Source organism: Trachypithecus francoisi, unplaced genomic scaffold (assembly GCF_009764315.1).
Source record: "Trachypithecus francoisi isolate TF-2019V2 unplaced genomic scaffold, Tfra_2.0 Lachesis_group20, whole genome shotgun sequence".
NCBI classification, from domain to species: domain Eukaryota; kingdom Metazoa; phylum Chordata; class Mammalia; order Primates; family Cercopithecidae; genus Trachypithecus; species Trachypithecus francoisi.
Genome location: NW_022681466.1, coordinates 11,495,515 through 11,521,923, shown reverse-complemented (window position 1 = coordinate 11,521,923; position 26,409 = coordinate 11,495,515). Strand labels below are relative to the sequence as shown.

Here is a 26,409-nt window from a genome sequence, read left to right as displayed (position 1 = left end):
ATACAAAAAACACACACTATAACCTTAACTTACCTAATAAAATGTATGTGCAGAAAAATAGAAAAGGAACCACACCAAAACACTGAGGTGTTGGTCCCTGGGTAGGGGCATGGGGCATTAAAAGCCCCGCTTCCAGCTTACAGTGAGCTGAGATCGCGCCACTGCACTCCAGCCTGGGCGACAGAGCAAGACTCTGTCAAAAAAACAAAAAAGTCCCCCATTCCACCTCTGTTGTGGTTTCTGTATTTCTACAATGTTTTAGAATAAGTAAGCCTTATTCAGAAAGGCTTATTAGATATTCAGAAAAAAAGATTTTATTCTTCTACTGATATGTTTGAAAGAGAAATTACTTTGTAGAGCATTTTCCCTTTAAACTGCAAAGAAGCCCCAAGGTCACTGGTACTTGGAAGTCCAGGGAGAAAGAGCGCTGGTTAATGATGGGGAAGAGAGAGGTGGGCAGACTGGGGCATAGTCCCTTGGTGTGGATGCCCCAGAGTGCTCTTATTTCAGTGCTTACCCTGTTATGTATGTCTGGGGCCAGTGACTTTCTCCTGCAAGTTGTGGATCTGAATTTAACTCAAATGGGGACGTGGGGGCAGGAAAAGGGACCTGAGCTTTCTAAGGGGTGGGGTGGGAAAAACTGGAAAAGAAGGTGGTTTATGGGTTTTCAGATGCACCTGGTAGAGGGAAGTGCTGGGGAGAAGCAGGTCTCCCACCCCAGGCTGGCTGGAGCCGCCTTAACTTTCCCACCGCTGCTCAGCCCAGCAGCTTGCAGACCTGTGCCAGTGCTGTGTTGCGAGAGGCACGTGCAGATTTGGGAGTGCTGCAAAGCAAAGTGTTACCTGGACGAGTAAGCCCAGTGTGGGAGTGTGGGTTTGCAGTCACAGGCTCTGTCTTTGCAATGGGAGGCTTATTGGGATGCCATGGGAAATGCTAGAATTTTACTTGGTTTATTAAACTGCTGAGTGGCTAAAAAGATTCCTACAGGTGGGGCTGGCTTATTTCTCTTAAACGATGCCCTTCTGAGGGTACTTGTGGTTTAGAACACAAAAGATTCCAAGTCCCTCATAATAAACACAATTCCAGATCTCTTCCTTGCAAGACGGGGTCCAGGCTGCTCCCTAGGAGGGCCCCGGTGACTCGAGCTTGTTGGCGATCATCTGGCTGATTTTGTGCAGGACCTCCTGGAACTGGGGGTACTCGTCCCGCACGCGGTCCAGGATGGTGGCGATGAGACCCAGCCGCTTGTCCAGGCGCTGGCGCTCCAGCACTAGGGACTGCTTGGAGCGGAACAGGAACACGTAGCGCCCCTCCTTCACGGCCTGCAGGTGCTTAAGGCGCGTCTGCAGGGCCACGATCTCTGAAAGGTTCTGGGTAGGAAAAGAGACTCCATACAGGGCTATACAAACCGGAAGAAAGACACCTGCTGGCCCCCCACAAACTCAGACTCCAGGAAATGCCAAAGAGGAGGTGAGACCTACGCCTGAAAAGGGACGGCATGAAGGCGTTGCACCCCTGGATCTCAGGAAGAGACTGAGAGGCACTGGGTCTGTGCCTTTATGGGTCATCCATCATCGCCATCTAGGAGGCATTATTATTATTATTTTTCATTTTTTAGAGACAGAGTCTTGCTCTGTTGCCCAGGCTGTAGTGCAGTGGTGCAATCTCGGCTCACTGCAAGCTCCGCCTCCCAGGTTCACGCCATTCTCCTGCCTCAGCCTCCTGAGTAGCTGGGACTACAGGCGCCCACCACTGCACACGGCTAATATTTTCTATTTTTTAGTAGAGACGAGGTTTCACTGTGTTAGCCAGGATGGTCTCGATCTCCTGACTTCATGATCTGCCTGCCTCAGCCTCCCAAAGTGCTGGGATTACAGGTGTGAGCCACTGAGACCAGCCGGCATTTTTTTTTTTTTTTTTTTTTGAGGCAGTCTCGTTCTGTCACCTAGGCTGCAGTACAATGGCACAATCTTGTCACACTGAAACCTCTGGCTCCCGGCTTCAAGCGATTCACCTGCCTCAGCCTCCCAATTAGCTGGAATTACAGGCACCTGCCACCACGCCTGGGTAGCTGAGATTACAGGCACCTGCCACCATGCTTGGCTAATTTTTGTATTTTTAGTCGAGATGGGGTTTCACCAGGTTGGCCAGGCTGGTCTCGAACTCCTGACCTCAAGTGATCCACCTGCTGCAGCCTCCCAAAGTGCTGGGATTACAGGCGTGAGCCACTGTGCCCAGCTTAGGCAACCTTCTTGACATGTGCCATGTGTCAGGTCAAGTGTCAGGCACGCTCCCCTCATCATTTCAGTTGGCCAGGCCAGAACCTTGGAGCCATTCTCCACCCCAGTCTCTGCTCACACCACAGCCAACCCAGCAGGAATCCCACTGGGTGATGCTGGCATCACACATATGCAGAGTCTGATGGCTTTTCACCAGCCCCACAGGGGCCACCCTGAAGCACTGCAGTAGCTGCAGACGCCCCCCTGCATCCACACTTCATCCACATGCAACATCAGAGCCGGGGGAGCCCGCTAAAGCCCAAGTCACCGCTCAGCCCCGACGCCCTCCTCTATGTGCCCACCTCCCCAAGAGAAAAGTCCAAAGTCATGATGGTGCTCTCCCCAAGGCCGCACACAGTCTGGGCCGGCCCTCTGCCTGAGTCTTACATACCCTAACCTCCCCAGTCTGCCCCACTGGCCTCTGGTAGCCCTTGTGCAGTCTCAGGCTCCTGCCTTGGCTGGGCTGTCCCATCTGCCTGGGGTGGTTCTGTGGGCCGTCCCCTCCTTCAGGTCTGGACTCTAGTGTCTGCTCCGCGGGGCCTTCCCGCATCACCCTAACTCAAACTGTCAATCCCTCAGTTCACCCCAATGCCCCTGACGCTTCTCTGGTTTATTTGCCTCCAAAGCATTTACCACCACCTAACACACCATTTCCTTTTTTCTGTTTCTTTTTCTTTTCTTTTCTTTTTTTTTTGAGACAGGATCTCCCTCTGTCACCCAGGCTGGAGTGCAGTGGCATGATCTCAGCTCACTGCAAGCTCCGCCTCCCGGGTTCATGCCATTCTCCTGCCTCAGCCTCCCGAGTAGCTGGGACTACAGGCGCCCGCCACCTCACCTGGCTAGGTTTTTTTTTTTTTTTTTAGTAGAGACAGGGTTTCAACGTGTTAGCCAGGATGGTCTCGATCTCCTGACCTCGTGATCCGCCCGCCTCAGCCTCCCAAAGTGCTGGGATTACAGGCTTGAGCCACCGCGCCCAGCCCACTGTATCTTTTAAAATTATTTCGCTCATCATCTGTCCTCCTGCCCCAGGAGGTAACCTCTAGGAGGGCAGGGATGTTTGTCTTTTGTGTTCTATTTTGCAACCCTCGCACATTGAACGTGAGCCCAGCCCGTAACAGATACTCCATCAACATTTGTCAATTGAACAAATCACAAAACCACAAACGTGTGAGCAGCCGGTGGTGCTATCACTGGCCTGGGATCAGGAGAGGCCGGAACTTAGGGGAGGCAGGACCCCTGTGCGAGTGGCACGTTCCACGGCCTTCATCCCCAGTGACCTCCTGGGACATGTTTACCTGTCGTTTGAGAGCCCCAAGCCGGGTGAGGTTGGCCTCAAGTGTGTCGAAGTCTGCCTGTATCACCGACAGCTTTTCCTGCTTCTCTAGGAGAGAGCTGCTCACATTTCTTTGGGTTTCTTCCAGTTCCAGGACGGTTTTGGTGCACTCCTCAGTGGCCTAGGAGAGTCACAAGACCACGCTGGGCCCCTGCACCCTGGCTACTTGGCAGATAGGGAAGAGTCAGGCTGGGAGGACCTGCCAGGCACCTTCTACACATTCCAGCTGAGGAGGCTCACAAAGAGGAATGGGAGCTGCCGCCTTCAGGAATGGGTGGGCTGGAGAGGTGAGGCCTGGGAGATGCCAGGCCCAGCCAGCGCACACTGCACACTGCTCCCTTAAGGCGGGTGTGGCCGAGATATGGGGGCCTGAGCGGTTCTGGGGCTCCCCGTGCAGTGGGTCTGTCCCCGGGCAGGGAACTGGCACAGTTCAGCAGCCGTGTGCCAAGGGCAGGGCTGAGGCTGTAAGGGCTGAGAGGCGGGCTGGGGAGCCTGGGAAAGAGAAGGGTGGGGGCCTCTGCTGAGGGAGGAGCAAGGCTGGCGCCATCTGTGTGGTGTTCATTCCGCCTTCCAGGAAAGCAGCACAATTAGGAGAAAGGAAAGCCTGGCAGGCAGCGTTTGGCAGCTGACATGGTCCAGGGGATGATGGAGGAGACACAGTGACTCTCAGGGCTGGCTGGGGACGCGGAAGGTCTTTGGGGTGGGGATGGGAGGGGTGAGGACAAGGACCCGTTTGTGCATCAGTGATGGCGTCGTGTGAGGCGCAGGGCCTGGGACTAGAGGACTTGAGTGTTACTTGGAGCAGACAGGGGTGAGGAGTGGGCATGGGGGTCCTGACAAGGGACTGAGGTGGTGCCCAGGGCAGCAAGGAGTGGTCAGGGGCCGGGCTAGGAAGCTGAGGGAGGGATGGACATCAGGAATGGCCAATGTGGCGGACAAGGACTGAGAAGAGGCCACTCTTCCGCCTCTCTTCAGAAACTTCCAGTTACTTCCAAATGAGCAGCCCAGGCATGCCTGTCGTTTTCGGCTAGCTTTTCCCTACAGGGGTGACTTCAGCACTCTCCAGGGAACCCTCTGGGTGACTCTGAGCAGTAGGCACCCATTTCACAGGTCAGTAAACCAAGGCTCTGGGAGGTCAGACCGTATGCCCCAGTCAGGAATGATCCAGCGTGGCTCCAAGCCATGCCGTCAGCTGTCCCCAAGGCCACCTACCCACCCACGGCTGTGGTTGTCGTCACATTGAACTCTGCCCCCCAACCCCCAGCAGACGAGGCCCTGCGGGTCTGGCAAGGCCCACAAGCTCTGAGGTCACACAGCGGGTCACTGGGGCCATGGAGCCAACCTGGGAAGTGTGAGTGCAGGACCCCTGGCTGGCGACAGCTGAGGTAGTCAGCACCGGACAGCACCAGCTGGGCCCTCCCAGCGCAGGCCCAGTGGACATGGCCTGGTGTACCAGGATGCAGGCTCTTGGGGAGCCCGCCATGCTCCCATTAGCTGGTCCCCGGTGCCCACTCAGGCTCCCCAGCATGAGCCGACCTCTTCCCCAGAACTCTCTACCTCCCCAATGCCACCTGTGATATGCAGGGAGAGGCTGAAACACAGCCGTCTCTGGCAGCAGCTCTGTCCGGTGTGGGCATTCTGCAAACTCCCAGAGACAGGCCCATGGCAGCAGCAGGTTAGCAGTGCTGAGCACAGCCCCTCTAACAGCCTCTGGATCCTCACCCCAGACCCGGCACCCAGCAGCAGGTTAGCAGAACTGGGGACGCCCCCTCTGACAGCCTCTGCATCCTCACCAGGTCCTGCTGCACCCCCCAGCAGGACGCCTTCCTAGAGTGTTCCTTGAGTCCCAGAGGGAGAAGCAGGCGCCCAGTTTCCTTTCCACTGCTCCCTACCTTGCGAACGTCCCTTATTTTCCGGCGCAGCTCAAGCTGTTTGTGGTGGAACTCGGTGCGGGTGAGCGCCTTCCTGTCCATCTTGCGCTGCCCCTCAGCCTGGGTGATGACGGTCTCTCTGCGGGCAACCGCCAGCTCCATGGCGCGGATCATCTTCTCCTGCTGCTTCAGCAGCCGCCCAAGCCTGACCTGGGAGACAGGACAGAGGGACTGGGGCTGGGACAGGCCCGAGCTGCAGCCTCAGAGAGAGAGCGGCCAGGGCGCTGGCCTCGCTCATCCTCCGGTGACATGCACAGGGATCGGCGGGGAAACAGTGATGCCTGTGCCACCAGGAGGAACAAGGGACATGGAGGCAGCAGCCCTGGGTGGGAACCCGGAATCCACAGGCAGACAATGCAAGGCAGAGAAATGGCCGAGACCTGAGGCGACCAAGGAGGCATGAGAACTAAAAGCAACCAAGCAAAAAAAAAAAAAAAAAAATTCTATGTCTTGATGGTGTCAGTGGCTACGTAGATATGTGCGTGTGTTAGAACCCACCAGACTGGGTGCAGTGGCTCAAGCCTATAATCCCAGCACTTTGGGAGGCCGAGACGGGCGGATCACGAGGTCAGGAGATGGAGACCATCCTGGCTAACACAGTGAAACCCCATCTCTACTAAAAAATACAAAAAACTAGCCGGGCGACGTAGCGGGCACCTGTAGCCCCAGCTACTTGGGAGGCTGAGGCAGGAGAATGGCGTAAACCCAGGAGGCGGAGCTTGCAGTGAGCTGAGATCTGGCCACTGCACTCCAGCCTGGGCAACAGAGTGAGACTCCGTCTCAAAAAAAAAAAAAAACCACCAAACTGCGTTTTTTTATTTTTTATTTTTTTATTTTCTTGAGACAGAGTCTTGCTCTGTCACCGGGCTGGAGAGCAGTGGAGCGGCTTGGCTCACTGCAACCTCTGCCTCCTGGGTTCACGTGATTCTTCTGCCTCAGCCTCCTGAGTAGCTGGGATTACAGGTGCCTGCCACCACGCCTGGCTAATTTTTGTATTTTTAGTAGAGATGGGGTTTCACCATGTTGGCCAGGATGGTCTCGATCTCTTGACCTGGTGATCTCCCCACCTTGGCCTCCCAAAGCTGGGATTACAAGCATAAGCTACTGCACCCAGCCTTTTAAAAAAAAAAAAAATTTTTTTTTTTGAGATGGAGTCTCCCTCTGTTGCCCAGGCTGGAGTGCGGTGGTGCGATCTTGTCTCACCACAACTTCCACTTCCCAGATTCAAGCAGTTCTCCTGCCTCAGCCTCCTAAGTAGCTAGGATTACAGGCACCTGCCACCACGCCCAGCTTTTTTTTTTTTTTTTTTTTTTTGTATTTTTCAGTAGAGACGGGGTTTCACCATGGTGGCTAGGCTGGTTTTGAATTGACCTCAAGTGATCCACCCGCCTCGGCCTCCCAAAGTGCTAGGATTACAGGCGTGAGCCACTGCACCCAGCCCAAACTCTGTGTTTAAAATAAGGACATTTTATCTTATCAAAGTTAAGCCTAAAGTTGATTTAAAAGAAAAAACAGGCAAGAATCCCGAAGATAAGCAGGGTGAAGGGAGACCAAGCTTACACAGGTTTAAATGTACCATAAAGTGACTTGGAGCCATGAAGAAACACTAAAAAGTCTGTGGGGCAAAAGACCCCCTAAACAGACGGCAAGGCAATGACAGGCCAGAGACGCTATTTTAATAGGTATTAAAGACAGGGGTTAATAACCCAATATATAAGGAACTCCTAAAACATGTTAAGAAATAAGAAAACAGGCCAGGTGCGGTGGCTCACACCTGTAATCCCAGCACTTTGGGAGGCTGAGGCAGGTGGAGCATCTGAGATCAGGAGTTCCAGGCCAGCCTGGCCAACACGGTGAAACCCCATCTCTACTGAAAATACAAACAATTAGCTGGGCGTGGTGGCTCACGCCTGTAGTCCCAGCTACTCGGGAGGCTAAGGCAGGAGAATCGCTTGAACCTGGGAGGCGGAAGCTGCAGCGAGCTGAGATGTGAGCACCATTGCACTGCAGTCTGGACAACAGAGCAAGACTCTGTCTTTAAAAAAAAGGAAGTCGGAGGAATTTCGTAAGTATAGAATTACAGAAATCAAGACAGTAGGGCATTGGTGAAGGGACAGAAACATGAATCAGTGAAACAAAACAGCCCAGAAACGAACTCACACAAATGTGTCAGCTGATTTCAACAAGGCCTGGAAGGTAGTTCAGTGGAGGAAGGGCAGTCTTTTCAGTAAGCAAGCAGGGCTGACTCAACTGGACATCCAAATGCAGAAAAAGTAACCCCAATCCACAGCTTGCACCATACACAAAAATTAACTCAAAATACATTATGGACCTAAATGTAAAACCTAAAAGCAGGAAGCTTCTGGAAGAAAATGGAAGAGAAGCTCTTTGTGACCTTCAGCTAGGCAAAGGCTCCTTAGATAAGCTACTGAAACGATTCATGGAAGAACAGACTGAGGGGTGGGTGCCGTGGTGCACACCCATAATCCCAGCACTTTGGGAGGCCCATGCAGGAGGATCCTTTGAGCCCACGAGGTCAAGGCTGCAGTGAGCCATGATTACACCACTGCACTCCAGCCTAGGTGATAGAGCGAAACCCTGTCTCTAAAAAAAGAGAACAGACTGGGTAATTGGACTTCACCACACAGAAGGATCTCAAATGCATGAGGCTAAGGAAGGAAAATCAGGCTCAATATGTCTCACCCTGTTTGACCCATTTATGTGACACTCTGGAAAAGCCAAAACAACAGGCATGGAGACAGATTGGTGGCTGTCATGGTGGCTGGGGTGTACGGTGAGCTGACTACAGAGGGCATGAGGGAATTTGAGAATGAGGAAATATATCATGACGTGGCAATGGCTACATGATTGTACGTCTCTATCAAAACTTGTAGGGCTGGCCGGGCACAATGGCTCACTCCTGCAATCCCAGCACTTTGGAAGGCCAAGGCAGGTGGATTGCTTGAGCTCAGAAGTTTGAGACCAGCCTGGACAAAATGGCGAGACCCCGTCTCTACTGAAAATACAAAAAATTAGCCAGGCATGGTGGCACACACCTGTAATCCCAGCTACTCAGGCAGCTGAGGCAGGAGAATTGCTTGAACCTGGGAGGCGGAGGTTGCAGCGAGCCAAGATCACACCACTTTAGTCTGAGCGACAGAGAGTCTGTCTCAAAAACAAAACAAAAAACAAACAAACAGACAAAACAAAATAACCCAGAAAATCCTCATAGGGCTGAATTCCGTAAGCTGTGAGCTTCCACTCAACTGAAAAACCTCAATTAAAAAAAAAAAAAAGATAAATAACACCAGAACTGAGGAGAAGGTACGGCTATGACAGCCGTCATGTGCTTTTTAGACAAGTAATCTGTCAGGCTGTTACAGTCAGAATTTATACACCCTTTGACTTAGGAATGTCACCTTTGGGAACCTAGTCTAGAAGACGAAGAGGAAAAAAAAGAACCAGTCAGGAAGGATGTGATCATAATGCTCTGCGATGGCTGATTTTATGTTAACCTGACTGGGCTAAGGGATGCCTGGATAGCTGGGAAAACATGATTTCTGTTTTGAGTGGGTCTGTGAGGGCATCCCTGGGAGTGATGGGCATTTGAACCAGTGGACAGAGTAAAGATCCCCCTCATCAGGGTGGGTGACATCACCCAGCCTATTGAGGGCCTCAGTAGAACAAAAAGGCAGAAGAAGGTGGTGGGGTGGGGCGGGGGTGGGGGAACACTGGGCTGGGATGACACCATTACCTCCTTCTCAGGCCTTAGACTTGACTGAATCAGGGGCTCTCCTGGGTCTGCAGATTAGATGCCTGATCCTAGGACTTCTCGGCCCCCATAATCATAAGAGCCAATTCTCATAAGAAATCTCTCTCTCTCTCTCTCTCTGTCTCTTTCTCTGTGTAGTCTACTGGTTCTGTTTCTTTGGAGAACCCTAACACATACTGTGTCTAGGACAAAACAATAACACCAACAACAAATTGGAAACAACCTGAATTTTCACCAGTGTGGGACTGGATCCATAAATTGTGAAATATCCGTAATATATATTGTAACTCTTAAAGAATGGGTTAGTATCCATGTAGGGCCAAAGCAAGCCCTGCCTGTGCATTTGTGTGAGATCTGAGAAGGTGAGAGGCCTTATCCCTGCAGCGGCTGACACGGTCGCCCTGGCTGAGGAAGGGGAGCCGGGAAAGAAGGGACAGGGAGGAACAGCCCGGACCTTCTCTTTGCCCCCCACTCTGTGGGGGAGAACTTGGCTTGCTCCAGCAAACACACGTGGCTTCTGTAATGTGAAAAGTCAATTAAATTTGGTATTTTTAAACACAATGTCTCATTAGCATATGCACTTGATCTGGAAAATAACTCAGCAGAGGAATTTTTATTTAGCATGGCATTGTGAAAATGAGACCCATTTATTTTATGAACTGCTCTTATTGTTATCCTTAAGGCCCTGAACCTTTAGCTTGATTATCACTTGCAATTTAATTATCAGCCTTTTAAAGGCAATGAAATCTAATTGTGACCATGAAGAGAAAACGTGGCTGTGAGGGATGAGATGGGGGTGCTCTCTGAGCCCTTCTGTGGTGTGAGACTCTGTCTCCCAGTGGGATACATTAGAGGGTCACGAAATTTGAGGGTTACAGCCGACATTTAAAAATACCAGAGTGCTGTGATTACATGGAGTAGGAATAAAACAGCGTTTTGCGAAATGACACACACACGCTTGTGTGTGCGCGGTGTTGTTCCAGAGTATTTCTGCACAGTAAGAACAAGATGCCGTGAAAGCTGGGCCAAGGGGGACGTGCGCTTTGCCAGTGGTCGGAGTGCAGGTCACTCTGTTAGAGTGGGTCACTCCCCGGAAATCTCACCCACTGCCGCCAGCCAATGTGGCCAATGTGGTTCCCACAGGAGCCCCGGGGCAGCCGAGGGCCTTGGTGTGGCCAGGTCTTTGGAGCCCAAGGGCTGGCACCCAGCAGGCCCTGCCACGCAGCTCTCCTCCCCTCACCTTCATCCTGTGGATCTCGCCCTTCATGGCCCGGATCTCCGTCTGGCCGATCTTGGAATCCACTGAAGAACGCATCTCTTTTGCCAGTTGGATTTTTTTCTCCCAAAGCATAATCTGGTGTCTTTAGAGGTAGGAGAGGCAGTGTAAGAAATCAGGAGTTTTCTTCTGATGCTTCAGTGAGCTCACACTCTAAGGCTTTACAAGGCTCTCAGCTGCAATGGCAGAGCCAAGCAGCTGCGACAGAAAGCGTGAGGCTCTCAAAGCCTGAAATGTTCACTATTGGGCTCCTTATGCAAATGTTTGCCAACCTCTGGCATACAGGGGGAGAGAGGGAGATGGGGGTGGGGAAGAGAGAGAGAGAGAACAGGGATATATAACTGTAGGAGCTGAGAAAGTCAGTATAATTGATAGAAGCTGACTTAAGGAGAAGTAAAAGGCCTCAATACACCAATAGTCTAAAAGCTATTTAAATGTCACCAAAGATACAAGCCCGCCAAAGCATTGGTCCCAGGTGGTTTTTTACCTGGATTCTATCAAACCACAAGGAAGAGGCAATCCCTGTGCTATTCATCCCTTCCAGAGCACGCTGAGAAAAGGACGATGCCTCCACACCACGCCTGCTCCACGCCCTTTCCACAGGGAGATGTGGGCCCACGTGTGTGACACGGAAAGATGGCCACGAAAATACTAAGTGCTTCAAAGGGGAACTTCTGAAACAACCCCATTTGTGTAAAAAACAGAGCAAAACAAGAAAGGAATATAGCTAGACATTGGTTTTCTGGGAAGTGAAAAGCGTTGGAATTATATGCAACTTTCCCTGGCTACGTTGCAAGCATTGTATAGTTTAAAATGTTTAGAGCTGGCTGTGTGTTACTTTAATAATCAGACACCATAAAATAATGGATATTTAAAATCTTTTTCGCAAAGAAAGCCATTCAGTTTCCAGCAGTAACTCATTTGGCTCAAGAGCTGCTGCCAAGGGTGGCAGGCAGAGCTCTGTGGGGAATCTGGGATCCACTAGGGTGGGTTCCAGACCCATACCCAGGTGGTCTTTTTCTTCTTTTAGAGACAGGGTCTCGCTCTGTTGCCCAGGCTGGAGTGCAGTGGTGCAATCCTAGCAGCCTTGACCTCCTGGGCTCAAGTGATCCTCCCACTTCAGCCTCCCGAGTAGTTGGGACTACAGGCGTGCACCACCATGCCTGGCCAATTTAAAACATTTCTGTAGATATGGGGTCTCACTGTGTTGCCCAGTCTTGTCTTAAACTTCTGGCCTCAAAGGAGCCTCCTGCCTTGGCATCCCAAAGCACTGGGATTGCTGGGCAGTAGCTCATGCATGTAATTCCAGCACTTTGGGAGGCTGAGGCGTGCGGATCACCTGAGGTCAGGAGTTCAAGACCAGCCTGGCCAACATGGTGAAACCCGTCTCTACTAAAAATATAAAGATTAGTCAGGCATGGTGGCATGCACCTGTAATCTCAGCTACTCAGGAGGTTGAGGCAGGAGAATCACTTGAAGCCGGGAGGCAGAGGTTGCAGTGAGCTGAGATCGCACCACTGCACTCCAGCCTGTGGGATAGAGCAAGACTGTCTCCAAAAGAAAAAACAAAACAAAACACACACACACACACACACACACACACACACACACACCACCAAAGCACTGGGATATAGGTGGGAGCTGCCACACCCGGCCTCCTACATGGTCTTCAATGGACAGAGCCTGCAGGTGCAGTGACCTTCATGACCCATGTGTGGCTGGAGACTGGGACTCACTCTGCTTCCACCAGTTGATTGAGGAGGGTCGCCTTCTCCTCGCTGAGCTGGTTCAGCTTGTCCTGCATCTTGATGGTTTCCCTCTCAGAGTCCTGCATAGGGGAGGGGCGGGACAGCTATGGGGAGGGCCATGGGATTGTGGATGCCAGGGCTGGTGCCCTCTGTCCCAGCACCGAGGGCAGGGCTGAAGGCTGGATTTCTAATCCCCCCACAAGCATCTTGAACGGGTGTGGAAGTTACATCCTGGTGCAGAACACCCACCACAAGGACCATGCCCCCGAGTCCCCCTGCTCTCCATCATCCCGAGCCCCACGACCGTGTGGACACGGCCTGACCTTCAGCGAGCGCACGAATTCATTCTCCGTCACCCGGTTGTTCTGCTCCAGCTCCTCCGAGCTGCACCGGTTTTTATTCATCAGCACGTTGAGTTTCTTCAGGTCATTGTCCAGGTCCTTCATGTGGTGCTCGATCTCCTTTTGCTCCTTCTTCTCCTGCTCAATCTTGCCTATGGCAGAGAACAGAGACTTGAGGAGAGACCCCGGGAGGGTCTGGGTCCTCACCTGCAGGCAGCAGTGTCTGAGAGGTCAGCCAGGGTTTATCTCTCCCCGTAGCTCCCTTCATCCCCTCCCTGTTGTCCTTCCCAGTGCTCCTGCCTGAATCTCATCCCTGCCAGGACAGGAGAGGAGAGGGGTCTCTTCTTGGCTGCTAAGCTCCCAAAGGCCGGTCCTCCGAGGGAACTGAGAGGACCCGCCTGTGGGACAGCCAGCAGGCATGGGCGGGGTGTATGGGAGGGCCAGGCTCCCTCCCCCAGGACACGTGCAGATCTGTGGAGCCTGGGGACCTGGTTGATGCTCAGACACTGTGAGTCTCCAGGAGAGGGGGGCCCTTAGACCCCTGCTCCGCCCCAGCCAAGCTCAGGGGTAGGGGCAGAAAACAACAGCTCTTCTTGATGTTAAGATGAGTGGAGGGCACGAGAGGCCACAGTTGGTTCATCTGCTGGCCACTCCTCACAGGGCTTCTCTGTCTCCTCCTGCTGTCGCCACGGTGTGCCCTGACTGCCCCAGGGCATGGGCATGTGAGCCCCTCTCTCTGCCCTTTCCATGGGTGACCCCATCTCACAGCATGGTGTTTCGGCACATCTTGCCTTGGGACACCGATATTCAGCTGACAGCTCCGTAGGGTCTTTTAGGACTTGCTACTCACCGAAAGATGGGTTTGGGCAACCCAAGGGCAGGGCAAGAGGCAGCAGGACCTCTGAGAAGGGCACACAATGTGTCTGGGCAGCATTTCCCATGGGGACCTTGCTGCAGACCTGACCAGCATGGATCCCTGACCCAAGATCAGGCGGGACCCGGGATGTCTCGGCAGGTGGCCATGTGGGTGGAGAGTGGTCCAGGAAGGATGCCCGCCTCCCTCATTCCAGGCACCCTGGCGCTTTGGCAGCCCCTTGGGCCTCAGAAGGGTCTGGGAGTCCTGGCAGAATGGTTTTCTAAGCCCAACTGGAGGTGATGCGGGGACAGCACCAGGAGCCCGCCTGGCAGGACCCTGGCTCTTCCTGTGCCAGTGTTTCCACCTGAGTGCCCTGGCTGGGCAGGGATGACCTTCCACGCTCCTCTCTGGAGGACAGCTCTGAAGTCTGTGAGCTTGGAGACATTTCGTGACATTTCTCAACTCTGCCGCTGTGACTGCGAACCGGGCAGCTGGGCAGGCAGTGGTTCACATTTACAAAATACAGGGAGCACGCGCGTTTGTTATTCGCTTTTAAGGCTGTGTGCAAATCCAGCGATGTGCCCCACTGAGTGTCCCTCCCCTGGGAGGTGCCCCCGCCCCAGAGCTTGTCTGAGCATCACTGCAGGGACGGGCATGGAGGCTCTTACTTTCTACTCGTAGTTTCTTCTGCTCCATGATGTGGAGCTCCTTCTTGGACGCGTCCAGGGAGGCCAGCTGTGCCTCCTGCTCCTGTGTCACCTTGACCATCTCCTGCTGCAGGCGCAGCCAGGTCACCTGGGCCTGGACCACCTTGGCGTTGTGCTCTTCGATCAGCTTGCTCAGCCTTTTGATTTCAAGCTCCAGGGGCCCTACTTCTTCCCCCTAGATGGGATATCCATCAAAAAGCAAAATTGGGGCCAGGTGTGGTGAGTCACGTGTGGAATCCCAGCACTTTGGGAGGCTGAGGTGGGTCGGTCACCCGAGGTCAGGAGTTCAAGACCAGCCTGGCCAACAGGGTGAAACCCCGTCTCTACTCAAAATACAAAAATTAGCCCGATGTGCTGGTACACACCTGTGGTCCCAGTTACTTGGGAGGCTGAGGCAGGAGAATCGCTTGAACTCAGGAGGCGGAGGTGCAGTGAGTGAGATGGCGCCACTGCACTCCAGCCTGGGCAATAGAGCAAGACTCCATCTCAAAAAAAAAAAAAGTAAAATTAGCCTTCTTGGGCTCAAATGTCTTTGTGAGTGGGCTGCAGAGGGTCTGGACCCCTGAGGTCATGAAACTGGACGAAGGCTGAGGGGCTCAAGTTAGCTCTCAGCAGGGTTGCAAGCCACAGACCCCGCTGGAGGAAATATGACTAAGGGGCTCTGGAGCCCCCTCTAGCTTCCCCATGGTGGGTGCACCAGCAGGATGGGTGGGGCCTCTGGAACCCAAAGGGGCTCTGAGAGTCCCTCAAAGAGGGACAGGAACCTGGATGACATATATGGCATCTGGAACCTAAAGGGGCTTAGAGAATACAGGGACCTGGATGACGTATATGGCATCAGGCCTCACACGCATTAGGCTACTTCCCGTAGAGCAGCAGAATATTTCATGCTGGGTGAAAATTATTTGGAATTCAGACTTCAGTGGCCTTGAATAACATCTGATTGGACACAGCCATGCCCATTCCTTTACGTTTTATCTACACTCCTTGCTATGGAGGCAGAGCTGTGTCACTGTCGGAGAGACCAACTGGCCACAAAGCCTGAATACTCTCTGGCCCTGTGCAGAAAAATATGACTTAGAGTGCTTGGCACACGTGCCATTTTGTCTGTAAAGCGGGTAGGGAAAGAGGCAGTTCTGTGCCTTCCAGGAGTTCAGGTCTGACCATGGGGGACCTGAGGGAGCTCTGCCCCGCCAGGCGCCACAGTCAGCTGGGGACCGCGTCTCCCTGCCTGGGACCTCACCCCCAGCTCGGAGACCATCCGCTCCAGCTGCTTGTTGAGGAAGTTGACGAGCCCTTGCTTCCTCTCGATGAGGATTGTGCGCCGGGAGATCTCGCTCTGGCTGTTGGTGATGAGCTCGTTGACTTTCTTCACGTCCTGGTCCAGCTCCAGCAGCGTCTTCCGGTGTGCATCCAGCCTGCTGCTGGTGTGTGTGATGTCCAGGGTGGTCTGGGCAATGTTGCCGTCGATTTTGGAAAGATGTGTCATCTGAATGGATGAAAGGAAATGCCTGTGAATATTGCCCCCACCAGAGGCCTGGGAAGAGTTTACTGATCCACCGTTCCCTGACGGTTGGGATATTCCTCTGGAGAAATTCCAAACGCACAGTCCTGAGAGCAGGAGGCTGGATTTCCCCCGTCTCAAGGCCCCAGCAAGGAACCTGCTTGCTGGAACCCAGATGTTGGGTTTTTACAGAAAAGAGAGATCATGGTATTTACTTTTCTTATTGATGTGGTTTGGCTGTGTCCCCACTCACCTCTCATCTTGAATTGTGTCCCTGTAATCCCACGTGTCAAGGGAGGGGCCCTGTGGGAGGTGACTGGATCATGGGGGCCATTACCCCCATGCTGTTCTTGTGATAGTGAGTTCTCACTAGATCTGATGGTTTTGTGTGTTTGACGGTTCTCCTTCACACACTTTCTCTCCTGCTGCCTTGTGAAGGAGGTGCCTGCTTCGCCTTCTGCCATGATTGTAAGTTTCCTGAGGCTTCGCCAGCCATGTGGAACGGTGAGTCAATTAAACCTCTTTCCTTTATCAATTACCCAGTCTTAGGTATTTTCTTACAGCAGTGTGACTAACACACTTCTTAAATAGGAGCACACACATTGTGAGGAAATGTGAAAATACAAGCCAGAATACAGGATAACACATTCAATTGCCTGCAATTCTGACACAAGTTAGCTACCATTCCCATCTGGCATCTGGAACCTAAAGGGGCTTAGAGAATACAGGGACCTGGATGACGTATATGGCATCAGGCCTCAGGCATTTTTCCTTCCAGGCTTTTCTATATAACTCTCCAAAATAAAAATAGGATCACACCCTACACACTGGGTGCTAACCTGCTTTTTAATCTGATAACGTTCTCTAAGTTTTAACGGCTGTGCTACACTCTGTCACATTTGGAGCATGGTTTATGAAGCAAGAGTCAATTGTTGGACACTGGTTCCTCTGTGGGTTCTGACCCGTCCTGCCGTCCTGCAGGTCTGAGCAGCCAGTGCTGGCCTCCTCTGTGGGCTCTTTGGAGGCAAAAGGCAGATTCCTTTGGATCCCTTCTGGCAACGGGGGGGTTTATCGAGAGGACGTTTGTGAGAACGTTTGTGAGAATCAGGAGTGAGGCAGTGACACTCACAGCTGCCATGGTACGGCCAGAGCTGCTCTGGGAATAGAGAGATACAGTCACCACCGGGACGGGGTCCTCTTCCCCAGGGCGTGGCTCTGCCAGGTGGCCTCGGGCGCCGTGTCTGCCCTGACCACCCCTGCCCGTCGGCTCCTGCCACGCAAGGCCTCAACTCTCTCACGTCCGTGGGTCCCGCCTACCCCAGCCTCCTCAGGGCCATCTGAGCTTCTCCTCCCACCACGCCTGTGGACTCCATGTCTCTCGCTGGCCACCGTAGGTGACTTCCCAGGAGACCCAGCATCCCCAGAGCGTGGAACCCAGACCCTGCCCACCTGGAGTGGAAGCTTCCGGCGTCCGGAGTTGTGTGGCAATGTCAGCTTGCAGCCTCTTCCTTTGCCAAGGTCACCCTGAGATCTGGGCCCCACAAGGACTCCTGCCTCCCCACTCCCCAGCTGCCCTGCAGGGGCTGTGGCTCCAAGTCCCCTTCAGTCCCTCCCCCGTCACAGCCAGGCCTGCCTCCTCTGCTCCACTCTGGACTGTTTGTGGTCCCTGTGGACCCCACCCTGGCTCCCCCCAGTCATCTACACCATTCCTGGATTAACTGCCTGGACCCCATGGTGGCCAGCTCCAGATGGGTGGTCCCGCCCATCCACACTTTGCTCCTCCTCCCAGATATGCCTCCCCACCCCACCTTCTATCAGCCCATGGGCCTTTGAGCAGTTCAAAAATCAGGTGGGAGGGAGGTACTGTTTTCAACAGCTGGACTGGCATCCATTGGAAATTGTCGTAATAGATGAATTTGTTGGTCCAAGACTCTTTGCTGCCCTCTTCTGGAAACTGGCAGCAGTACATGTATGATCTATTGGGCTGCCCAGAAAGGGGCTCGGCTGGGGCCCTGGGGGCCTGGGGATTGGGAACTGGACTTGGCAGTGTAGCAGCACGGCTGGACAGGCTCCTTCACACCCACCACGCCCTTCAGCTCTGCCTGGCCAGTTCCTGTCCCACTCCTCAGGAGGGCAAAACCAGCAGAGCTTGGCATTGGGAATCCATCACTCTCCCCTGAGACTAAAATGGGGACTGTTGGACAGGCCCCACTGCCAGGATGTGCCCTGGAAATGGCACCGTCTGTGGCAGCCTCTGGGGCGGTCCTCCAAAGGGGCCTGCTTGAGGCCGGTGGGGGAGGGTTACCCCTCCGGAAGAGGCAAAGAAAAAAACATTCAAGTAAGGAATTGTTTTTTCTAAGGACACAAGTCCCCTCCACCCCCTATGACAGGCAATAAAGGATAAAGCAAGATCCCAGGGGAAGTGAACGTGAGCTCACAATTGGGGGTGCCCTGCCATGGAATGGACGTCGAAGTCACACTCCAGGGCCCCCCAGGGAAATCTGCTTTTGACTGGCAGCTGGCCATGCGGTGGTTCACACCTGTAATCCCAGCACTTTGGGAGGCTGAGGCGGGTAGATCACAAGGTCAGGAGTTCGAGGCCAGCCTTGCCAACATGGTGAAACCCTGTCTCCACTAAAAATGCAAAAATTAGCCGGGCACGATGGCGCCTGCCTGTAATCCCAGCTACTTGGGAGGCTGAGCAGGAGAACTACTTGAACCCGGGAGGCGGAGGTTGCTGTGAGCCAAGATGGCACCACTGCACTCCAGCCTAGGTGACAAGAGCGAAATTCCATCTCAAAAAAATAAACAAATAACAACAAAATAAAATAAGATAAAATAAAAACTAGAAACAGTCTGAAGAGCCTAACAAGAGACTTAGTAAACAAAATATGTACATTTGTAGGATAAGATGTTATACAGAAATGAAAATTTAGGTTTTTGAAGAATATTTGGTGGCATGAGGAAATGTTATGTTGAATATGGTCAATACAGCAAAATGAAAAGCTATACAAGTAGCAAAGATTCATTGACTCCCATTCTCTCTGTGTCATAGTTCAGTGATATTAATCACAAATGGATGCACATGGACCTGGGGGCTGGGCACAGTGGCACAGGCCCGGAATCCCAGGGCTTTGGTGGCCAAGGTGGCAGGGCCACTTGAACCCGGGGATTCGAGACTGCAGTGAGCTGTGATTGTGCCACAGCACTCCCGCCTGGGCGACAGAGACCCTGTGTCAAAAAATAAAATACATAAATAAGAAAAGGAAAATGGGCCTGAGTCCAGTGTTGCGTAAGGTGTGTGCTTGTGTGTGTGTGTGTGTTTGTAGGAGGAGTTTGAGTGTGTGTATTTGTGTTTGTAGGACTTTGAGTGTGTGTATGTGTGTAGGATTTTGAGTGTATGTGTGGGTAGGAGTTTATGTGTGTGTAGGAGTTTGTGTGTGTGTAGGAGTTTGTGTGTGGTGTGTATGTGTGTTTGTGTTTGCTCGTGTGTTCGTGGGGGCATGTGCAATTGCATGTGTGTTTGTGTGTGTGAATGTGTTTGTGTGTGTGAGAATGACTACGTGTGTATATTTGTGGGTGGGTGCAAATGTATTTCTGTATTAAAAATTTCCAGAAGGAAATTTACCAATTTAAAAAAAAAAAAAGTTGCCTCTGGATGGTGGGTCTAGAGCTGTCTCATTTTCTTCTTTATGCCTTTCTGTATTTCTAGGTTTTCTTTCTTTTTCTTCTTTTTTGTTTTTTTTAGACGGAGTCTCGCTCTGTCACCCAGGCTGATGTACAATGGTGTGATCTCAGCTCACTGCAACCTCTGCCTCCCAGGTTGAAGTGATTCTCCTGCCTCAGCCTTCCGAGTAGCTGGGATTATAGGCACATACCACCACATCCAGCTAATTTTCTGTATTTTTGGCAGAGACAGGATTTCGCCATGTTGGCCAGGCCGGTCTCGAACTCCTGACCTCAGGTGATCCACCCGCCTCGGCCTCCCAAAGTGCTGGGATTACAGGCATGAGCCACCGCGCCTGGCCTATTTCTAGGCTTTCTACAGTAAAAATGTATCACTCTTACAACCGGAACACCATGGAAAGGAGTGAGCACACGCGGGCCCTCTGCTCACACTGACTCCGCCCTCTCCGCCCCCAGTACGCCTTTGCCCTCACATGCCCAGGCTGCAGGGGACTTTGCGCAGCCCCACCCTGGGGCAGGGGCCTACCATGTTGGTCTTCTCCTTCTGCAGCTTCAGGATGAGCTGGTTGAAGTATTTGGTGGTCTTGTTGGAGGTCATGTGCTCCTGCAGCTTCTCCCGGATGGCAGCGTCTGTCTTCCTCCTGAGCTCCAGCTCGCCCTGGATGGCTTGGCGGATGGCCTGTAACTCCTCTGTGAGTATCATTTGTTCCTGGAGAGGAGGAGCCACAGGATGGATGTGCCTGAAGAGGCACCACAGTGTGCCAGGCGTGACCTGTGGGGCGGGCCCGGCCTTACCAGCTGGTCCTGGCTGAGGGCATCCTCTGTGTCCTGCAGGGTGAGCCTGTAAGTGTTGAACTGGCTCTGCAGGGCCACCTGCTTGGTCAGGCACTGGGTGGTGAGCTTCTGCAGCAGTCTGGCTTCCGTCTCTGTCCGGTTCAGGATGCTCGCCAGCTTCTCGTTCTTTTCTTCCTCCTTCATGATGGATTTCTTATAGGCCTCAATCTCACTGTCGATGGACCTGGCTTGATGCTGGCATTCTCTGCAGAAATGGAGGGGGAAGAGCCAGTTATGTGTGAGACATCAGAGAGCCAATGCACAGAGCTATGCCCCACACGAGGGAGCTCACTAAGTAGAACTCAATGCATAGAGAAATAAATTAGGAAGCCATCTCTTTTTTATTTATTTATTTATCTTTTGAGACAGAGTCTCACTCTGTACCCCAGGCTGGAGTACAGTGGTACGATCTCGGTTCACTGCAACCTCTGCCTCCCGGGTTCAAGTGATTCTCCTGCCTTAGCCTCCCGAGTGGCTGGGATTACAGGTGTGCGCCACCATGCCCGGCTAATTTTTCAACTCTTTTTGTAGAGATGGGGTTTTACCATGTTGCCCAGGCTGGTCTCCTACTCCTGAGCTCAAGCAATATACCTGCCTTGGCCTCCCAAAGTGCTGGGGTTACAGGCGTGAGCCACTGCACCCAGCAGGAAACCATCTTTTTAAATAGTAGCCAAATCTTTAAAACATTTTTCTATTAAAAATTTTTGGCCAGGCACGGTGGCTCAAGCCTATAATCCCAGCACTTTGGGAGGCTGAGACGGGTGGATCACGAGGTCAGGAGATCGAGACCATCCTGGCTAACATGGTGAAACCCCGTCTCTACTAAAAAATACAAAAAACTAGCCGGGGGGCGACGTGGCGGGCGCCTGTAGTCCCAGCTACTCCGGAGGCTGAGGCAGGAGAATGGCGTAAACCCAGGAGGCGGGGCTTGCAGTAAACTGAGATCTGGCCACTGCACTCCAGCCTGGGCGGCAGAGCGAGACTCCGTCTCAAAAAAAAAAAAAAAAGAAAAAAAATTTATGGATAGATTGGCACATATTTGAGAGGTACATGTGATATTTTGACGCAAGCATACAGCATATCACGATCAAATCTGGGGAACTGGCCATCTATCACCTCATACATGATCCTTCCTTTGTATTGAGAACATTCCAAATCTTCTCCTCTAGCTATTCAGAAATATACACTAACTTACTGTGAACCGTAGTCACTGTGACATGCTGTTGAACACTGGGCCTCATTCCTTCTCCCTCACTGTATTTTGCACCCAATAACCAAATCTTGACTATTATTTTCTTTTTTTCTTTTCTTTGAGACAGAGTCTTGCTCTGTCACCCAGGCTGGAGTGCAGTGGCCGGATCTCAGCTCACTGCAAGCTTTGCCTCCTGGGTTCAAGCGATTCTCCTGCCTCACCATCCTGAGTAGCTGGGACTACAGGCGCCCGCCGCCGCACCCGGCTAATTTTTTGTATTTTTAGTAGAGACGGGGTTTCACCGTGCTAGCCAGGATGGTCTTGATCTCCTGATCTTGTGATCTGCCTGCCTCGGCCTCCCAAAGTGCTGGGATGACAGGCGTGAGCCACCGCGCCCGGCCAACTATTATTTTCAAATAGATGAACAGAACTATTACCTATGGAAAGTCTACGCTGACAACTCTTTTGTACTATGATTATGGGGAGAAGGAAAGCAACACATGGGTCAGACGCTGGGCTGGGGGTTCTCATCTGCCCATCTGCCTTAACCATGACAGTAGTCCTAGGAAGGAAATAGTCCAGCGTTACAGATGTGGCCACTGAGACTCAGGGCATTCCAATCACTAGCCCAGGGTCCGCAGGAAATGGTGTGGCTGAGGGAACCCCAGCGGGCCTGCTTCAGATTCCATTGTCTTTCCCCTTAGCGTGCTGCGATGAGATGCCTGTCATTAATATCAAGCTCTAAAACACAGATATCGGATAATCAGATCTAAAATTCAGATTCAAATCCTGTATTTGTTGGAGTACAGCAGCACGAGCTTGGCTCACGGCAACCTCTGCCTCCTGGGTTCAAGTGATTCTCACGCCTCAGCATGAGGATTTGAATTTTGTTTGTATGTGAGGCATGTTTTCCTATTATTCTGAGATGTTCTGCTGTCCTTTAAACATTCCTTTCTCGGCCGGGCGCGGTGGCTTAAACCTGTAATCCCAGCACTTTGGGAGGCCGAGATGGGCGGATCACGAGGTCAGGAGATCAAGACCATCCTGGCTAACACGGTGAAACCCCGTCTCTACTAAAAATACAAAAACTAGCCGGGCGAGGTGGCGGGTGCCTGTAGTCCCAGCTACTGGGGAGGCTGAGGCAGGAGAATGGCGTAAACCCGCGAGGTGGAGCTTGCAGTGAGCTGAGATCCGGCCACTGCACTCCAGTCCAGGCGACAAAGCGAGACTCCGCCTCAAAAAAAAAAAAAAAAAAATTCCTTTCTCTTTTTTTTTTTTTTTGAGATGGTGTCTCACTCTGTCACCCAGGCTGGAGTGCAATGGCATGATCTCAGCTCACTGCAGCCTCAAGCCACCCAAGTGGCTGGGATTACATGGTGTGCGCCACCATGCCTGGCTAATTTTTGTATTTTTAGTAGAGATGGAGTTTTGCCACGTTGGCCAGGCTAGTCTCGAACTCCTGACCTCAAGTAATCCACCTGCCTCGGCCTCCCAAAGTGTTGGAATTCCAGGCGTGAGCTACTGCGCCCGGTCATCCAGTATCTTTTTTTTTTTTTGAGACAGAGTCTCACTCTGCCACCCAGGCTGGAGTATAGTGGCACGCTCTTGGCTCACTGCAACCTCCACCTCCTGGGTTCAAGTGATTCTCATGCCTCAGCTGCTCGAGTAGCTGAGACCACAGGCATGCGCCACCATGCCAACCTAATTTTTTTTTTTTTTTTTTTTTTGTATTTTTAGTAGAGACAGGGTTTTGCCCCGTTGGCCAGGCTGGTCTCGAACTCCTGACCTCAAGTGATCTGTCCCCCTTGGCTTCCCAAAGTGCTGGGATTACAGGCATGAGCCACCATGCCTGGCCATCCAGTATCTATTTTTAATGTGTGTGGATATTTATTGATACACTGATGACATCAAAAAAAGACAAACAGGAAAAGGCCTCATTACGGATCGATGAGAATGATTAAATTATGGCACAGGCATCATTTAGAACACAGTGTGAAGAGAACTGAAAAGAACAACGGCGATTTCTATGTGTTCTAATACGAAATAACTCTAAGACACAGCACAAGAAAAACCCAGGTACAGAGCGGGACGCACCAAGCTGCCACGGGTGACTTTTAAGTGGAGAGAAACACCTGAGAATGATGCATATGTATGCATGAAATGTATCTGGAAAGGCTTTTATGAAACAGTAACAGGTTGCTTGGAAAAGAGAATTGAAAGACTTGGGGATAGGTGTGAGAAAAATATGGAAGGTATTATTCTAGTCCAAGAAGAAAGTACTTCTTGAATATTCGAATAAACACTTATTCAAAGGATAAGACACTATCAATAGTGAAAAGAAGCCTGGCCCACATGGTGAAACCCCATCTCTACTAAAAACACACACAAAAAATTAGCCGGGCATGGTGGTGTGCACCTGTGGTCGCAGCTACTTGGGAGACTGAGGCATGAGAATCACTTGAACCCAGGAAGCAGAGGTTGCAGTGACCCGAGATTGTTCCGCTGTACTCCAGCCCAGGTGATAGAGCAAGACTCTGACTCAAAAATAAAAAAAAAAGAAGATACTGGAGAGATTTGCCATGTCCGTGAAGCAGAAGATTTAATATTATTAAGGCCTCAGTTCTCCTCAAACTGATCTATGGACGCAATGTCATTTCAGTCACGTCCCAGAAGGCATTTTCCCCCAGAAACTGACAAGCAAGTTTTAACATTTAAACGGAAACCTAAAGGACCTAGAGTAACCAAAATAAGTTTGTAAAACAACATCAAAGACTCAGACTATCTGATTTTAAGATTTTCCGTAAAGCTCTAGTTAGAAAGACAATGTGGTATTAGTGAAAGAATGAATGACAAAAAGATCAACGGAACAGAATCGAGAGTCCGGAAGCAGACACACACACACACACACACACACACACACGATCAATGGATCTTTGACAAAGGTGTCACAGGATTTCAACAGGAAAAGGACAATCTTTTCAATAAGCGGTGCTGGGACAATTAGAGAGAGACACACAAAACCTGCGCCTGGACCCCACTCATACCACAACAAAAGTGAACTTGAAATGGACCAGATGCCTAAATGCAAGACCTAGAAAACTTTAGTGGAAAACTTGGGAGAAAATCTTCGTGACCCTTAGAGAGTTTTTTTTTTTTTTTTTTTTTGAGATGGAGTCTCGCTCTGTTGCCCAGGCTGGAGGGCAGTGGCGCGATCTCGGCTCACTGCAAACTCTGCCTCCTGGGTTCAAGCCTTCTCCTGCCTCACCATCCTGAGTTGCTGGGATTACAGGTGTGAGCCACCGCGCCCAGCCAGAACTCTCCCCTCCCCTCCCCTCCCCCCCCTTCTTTTCTTTTCTTTTCTTTTCTTTTCTTTTTTGAGGTGGAGTCTTGCTCTGTCCCCCAGACTGGAGTGCAGTGGCACGATCTCGGCTCGTTGCAAGCTCCACCTCCTGGGTTCATGTCATTCTCCTGCCTCAGCCACCACACATCTGCTAATGGCTATATTTCATGGCTAAAATTAGATGACTAGTAATATCAAATGTTAGCGAGGACGTGGAGCAACTGGGACTCTCATAAACTGCTGGAGAAAATGCAAATTCGAACAAGTCACTTGGGAAAACATTGCAGCAGTTGTTTTCTTGTTTGTTTTTGAGATGGAGTCTCGCTGTGTCACCCAGGCTGGAGTGCAGTGGTGCAATCTTGGCTCACTGCAACCTCCACTTCCAGGCTCAAGCAATTCTCCTGCCTCAGCCACCTGAGTAGCTGGGATTACAGGCATGTGCCACCATACCTGGCTAATTTTTTGTATTTTTGGTAGAGATGGGGTTTTGCCATGCTGCCCAGACTGGTCTCAAACTCTTGAGCTCAAGCCATCTGCCTCAGCCTCCCAAAGTGCTGGGATTAAAGGTGTGAGCCACTGCGGCCTGCAAGCACTTGTTATAAAGTAAAATGCACATTGAGCTGGAACCTCACTTCTAGGTACAGGCCAACCTTAGAGATACTGCGGGTTCAGTTGCAGGCCACCACAATTAAGCAAGTATCACAGTAAAGCAAGTCACACAATCATTTTTGGTTCCCCAGTGCATACAGGCTGGGTGCGGTGGCCCACACCTGTAATCCCAGCACTTAGGCTCAGGTGGGCAGATTACCTGAGGTCAGGAGTTCGAGACCAGCCTGCCAACATGGTGAAACCCCGTTTCTACTAAAAATACAAAAATTAACCAGGTGTCGTGGTGGGCACCTCTAATCCCAGCTACTGAGGAGGCTGAGGTAGGAGAATCCCTTGAACCCAGGAGGCAGAGGTTGCAGTGAGCTGAGATCACACCACTGCACTCCAGCCTAGGTAACAGAACGAGACTCCATTTTTAAAAAGAAAAAGAAGGCCGGGCGCGGTGGCTCAAGCCTGTAATCCCAGCACTTTGGGAGGCCGAGATGGGCGGATCACGAGGTCAGGAGATCGAGACCATCCTGGCTAACACGGTGAAACCCCGTCTCTACTAAAAATACAAAAACTAGCCAGGCGAGGTGGCGGGCGCCTGTAGTCCCAGCTACTCGGGAGGCTGAGGCAGGAGAATGGCCTAAACTCGGGAGGCGGAGCTTGCAGTGAGCTGAGATCCGGCCACTGCACTCCAGTCTGGGCGACAGAGTGAGACTCCGCCTCAAAAAAAAAAAAAAAAGAAAAAGAAAACTTCATTGCTAAAAAATGCTAACAATCACCTGAGCCTTTATCAAGTCATACTTGATAAAGTATGCTGGTAGAAGGTCTTGCATTGATGTTGCTGGCTGCTGACTGATTAGGGTGGTGGTTGCTGAAGGCTGGCGTGACTGTGGCAATTTTTTTTTTTTTTTTTTTTTTGAGACAGTGTCTGGCTCTGGTTCTGTCACCCAGGCCAGAGTGCAGTGGTGTGATCTTGGCTCACTGCAACCTCAGCCTCCTGGGCTCAAGCCAC

General features: G+C 51.7%; 1 protein-coding gene across 1 annotated transcript in view; it reads right to left on the bottom strand.

Annotated features, from left to right (window-relative positions):
* Positions 1–293: 293 nt before the first annotated feature.
* Positions 294–26,409, bottom strand: part of CCDC40 (coiled-coil domain containing 40) — a 62,467-nt gene continuing 36,351 nt past the window's right edge. Inside the window, exons 11-20 of the mRNA XM_033182498.1 lie at positions 20,230–20,473; positions 19,961–20,143; positions 15,487–15,732; positions 14,205–14,418; positions 12,663–12,832; positions 12,328–12,419; positions 10,556–10,676; positions 5,505–5,693; positions 3,575–3,733; positions 294–1,370 (exon numbers count right to left, since the gene is read on the bottom strand). Coding sequence (XP_033038389.1) covers positions 1,122–1,370; positions 3,575–3,733; positions 5,505–5,693; positions 10,556–10,676; positions 12,328–12,419; positions 12,663–12,832; positions 14,205–14,418; positions 15,487–15,732; positions 19,961–20,143; positions 20,230–20,473 — 1,867 coding nt within the window. The 3' untranslated portion in view covers positions 294–1,121. The remainder of the gene's footprint in view (positions 1,371–3,574; positions 3,734–5,504; positions 5,694–10,555; positions 10,677–12,327; positions 12,420–12,662; positions 12,833–14,204; positions 14,419–15,486; positions 15,733–19,960; positions 20,144–20,229; positions 20,474–26,409) is intronic.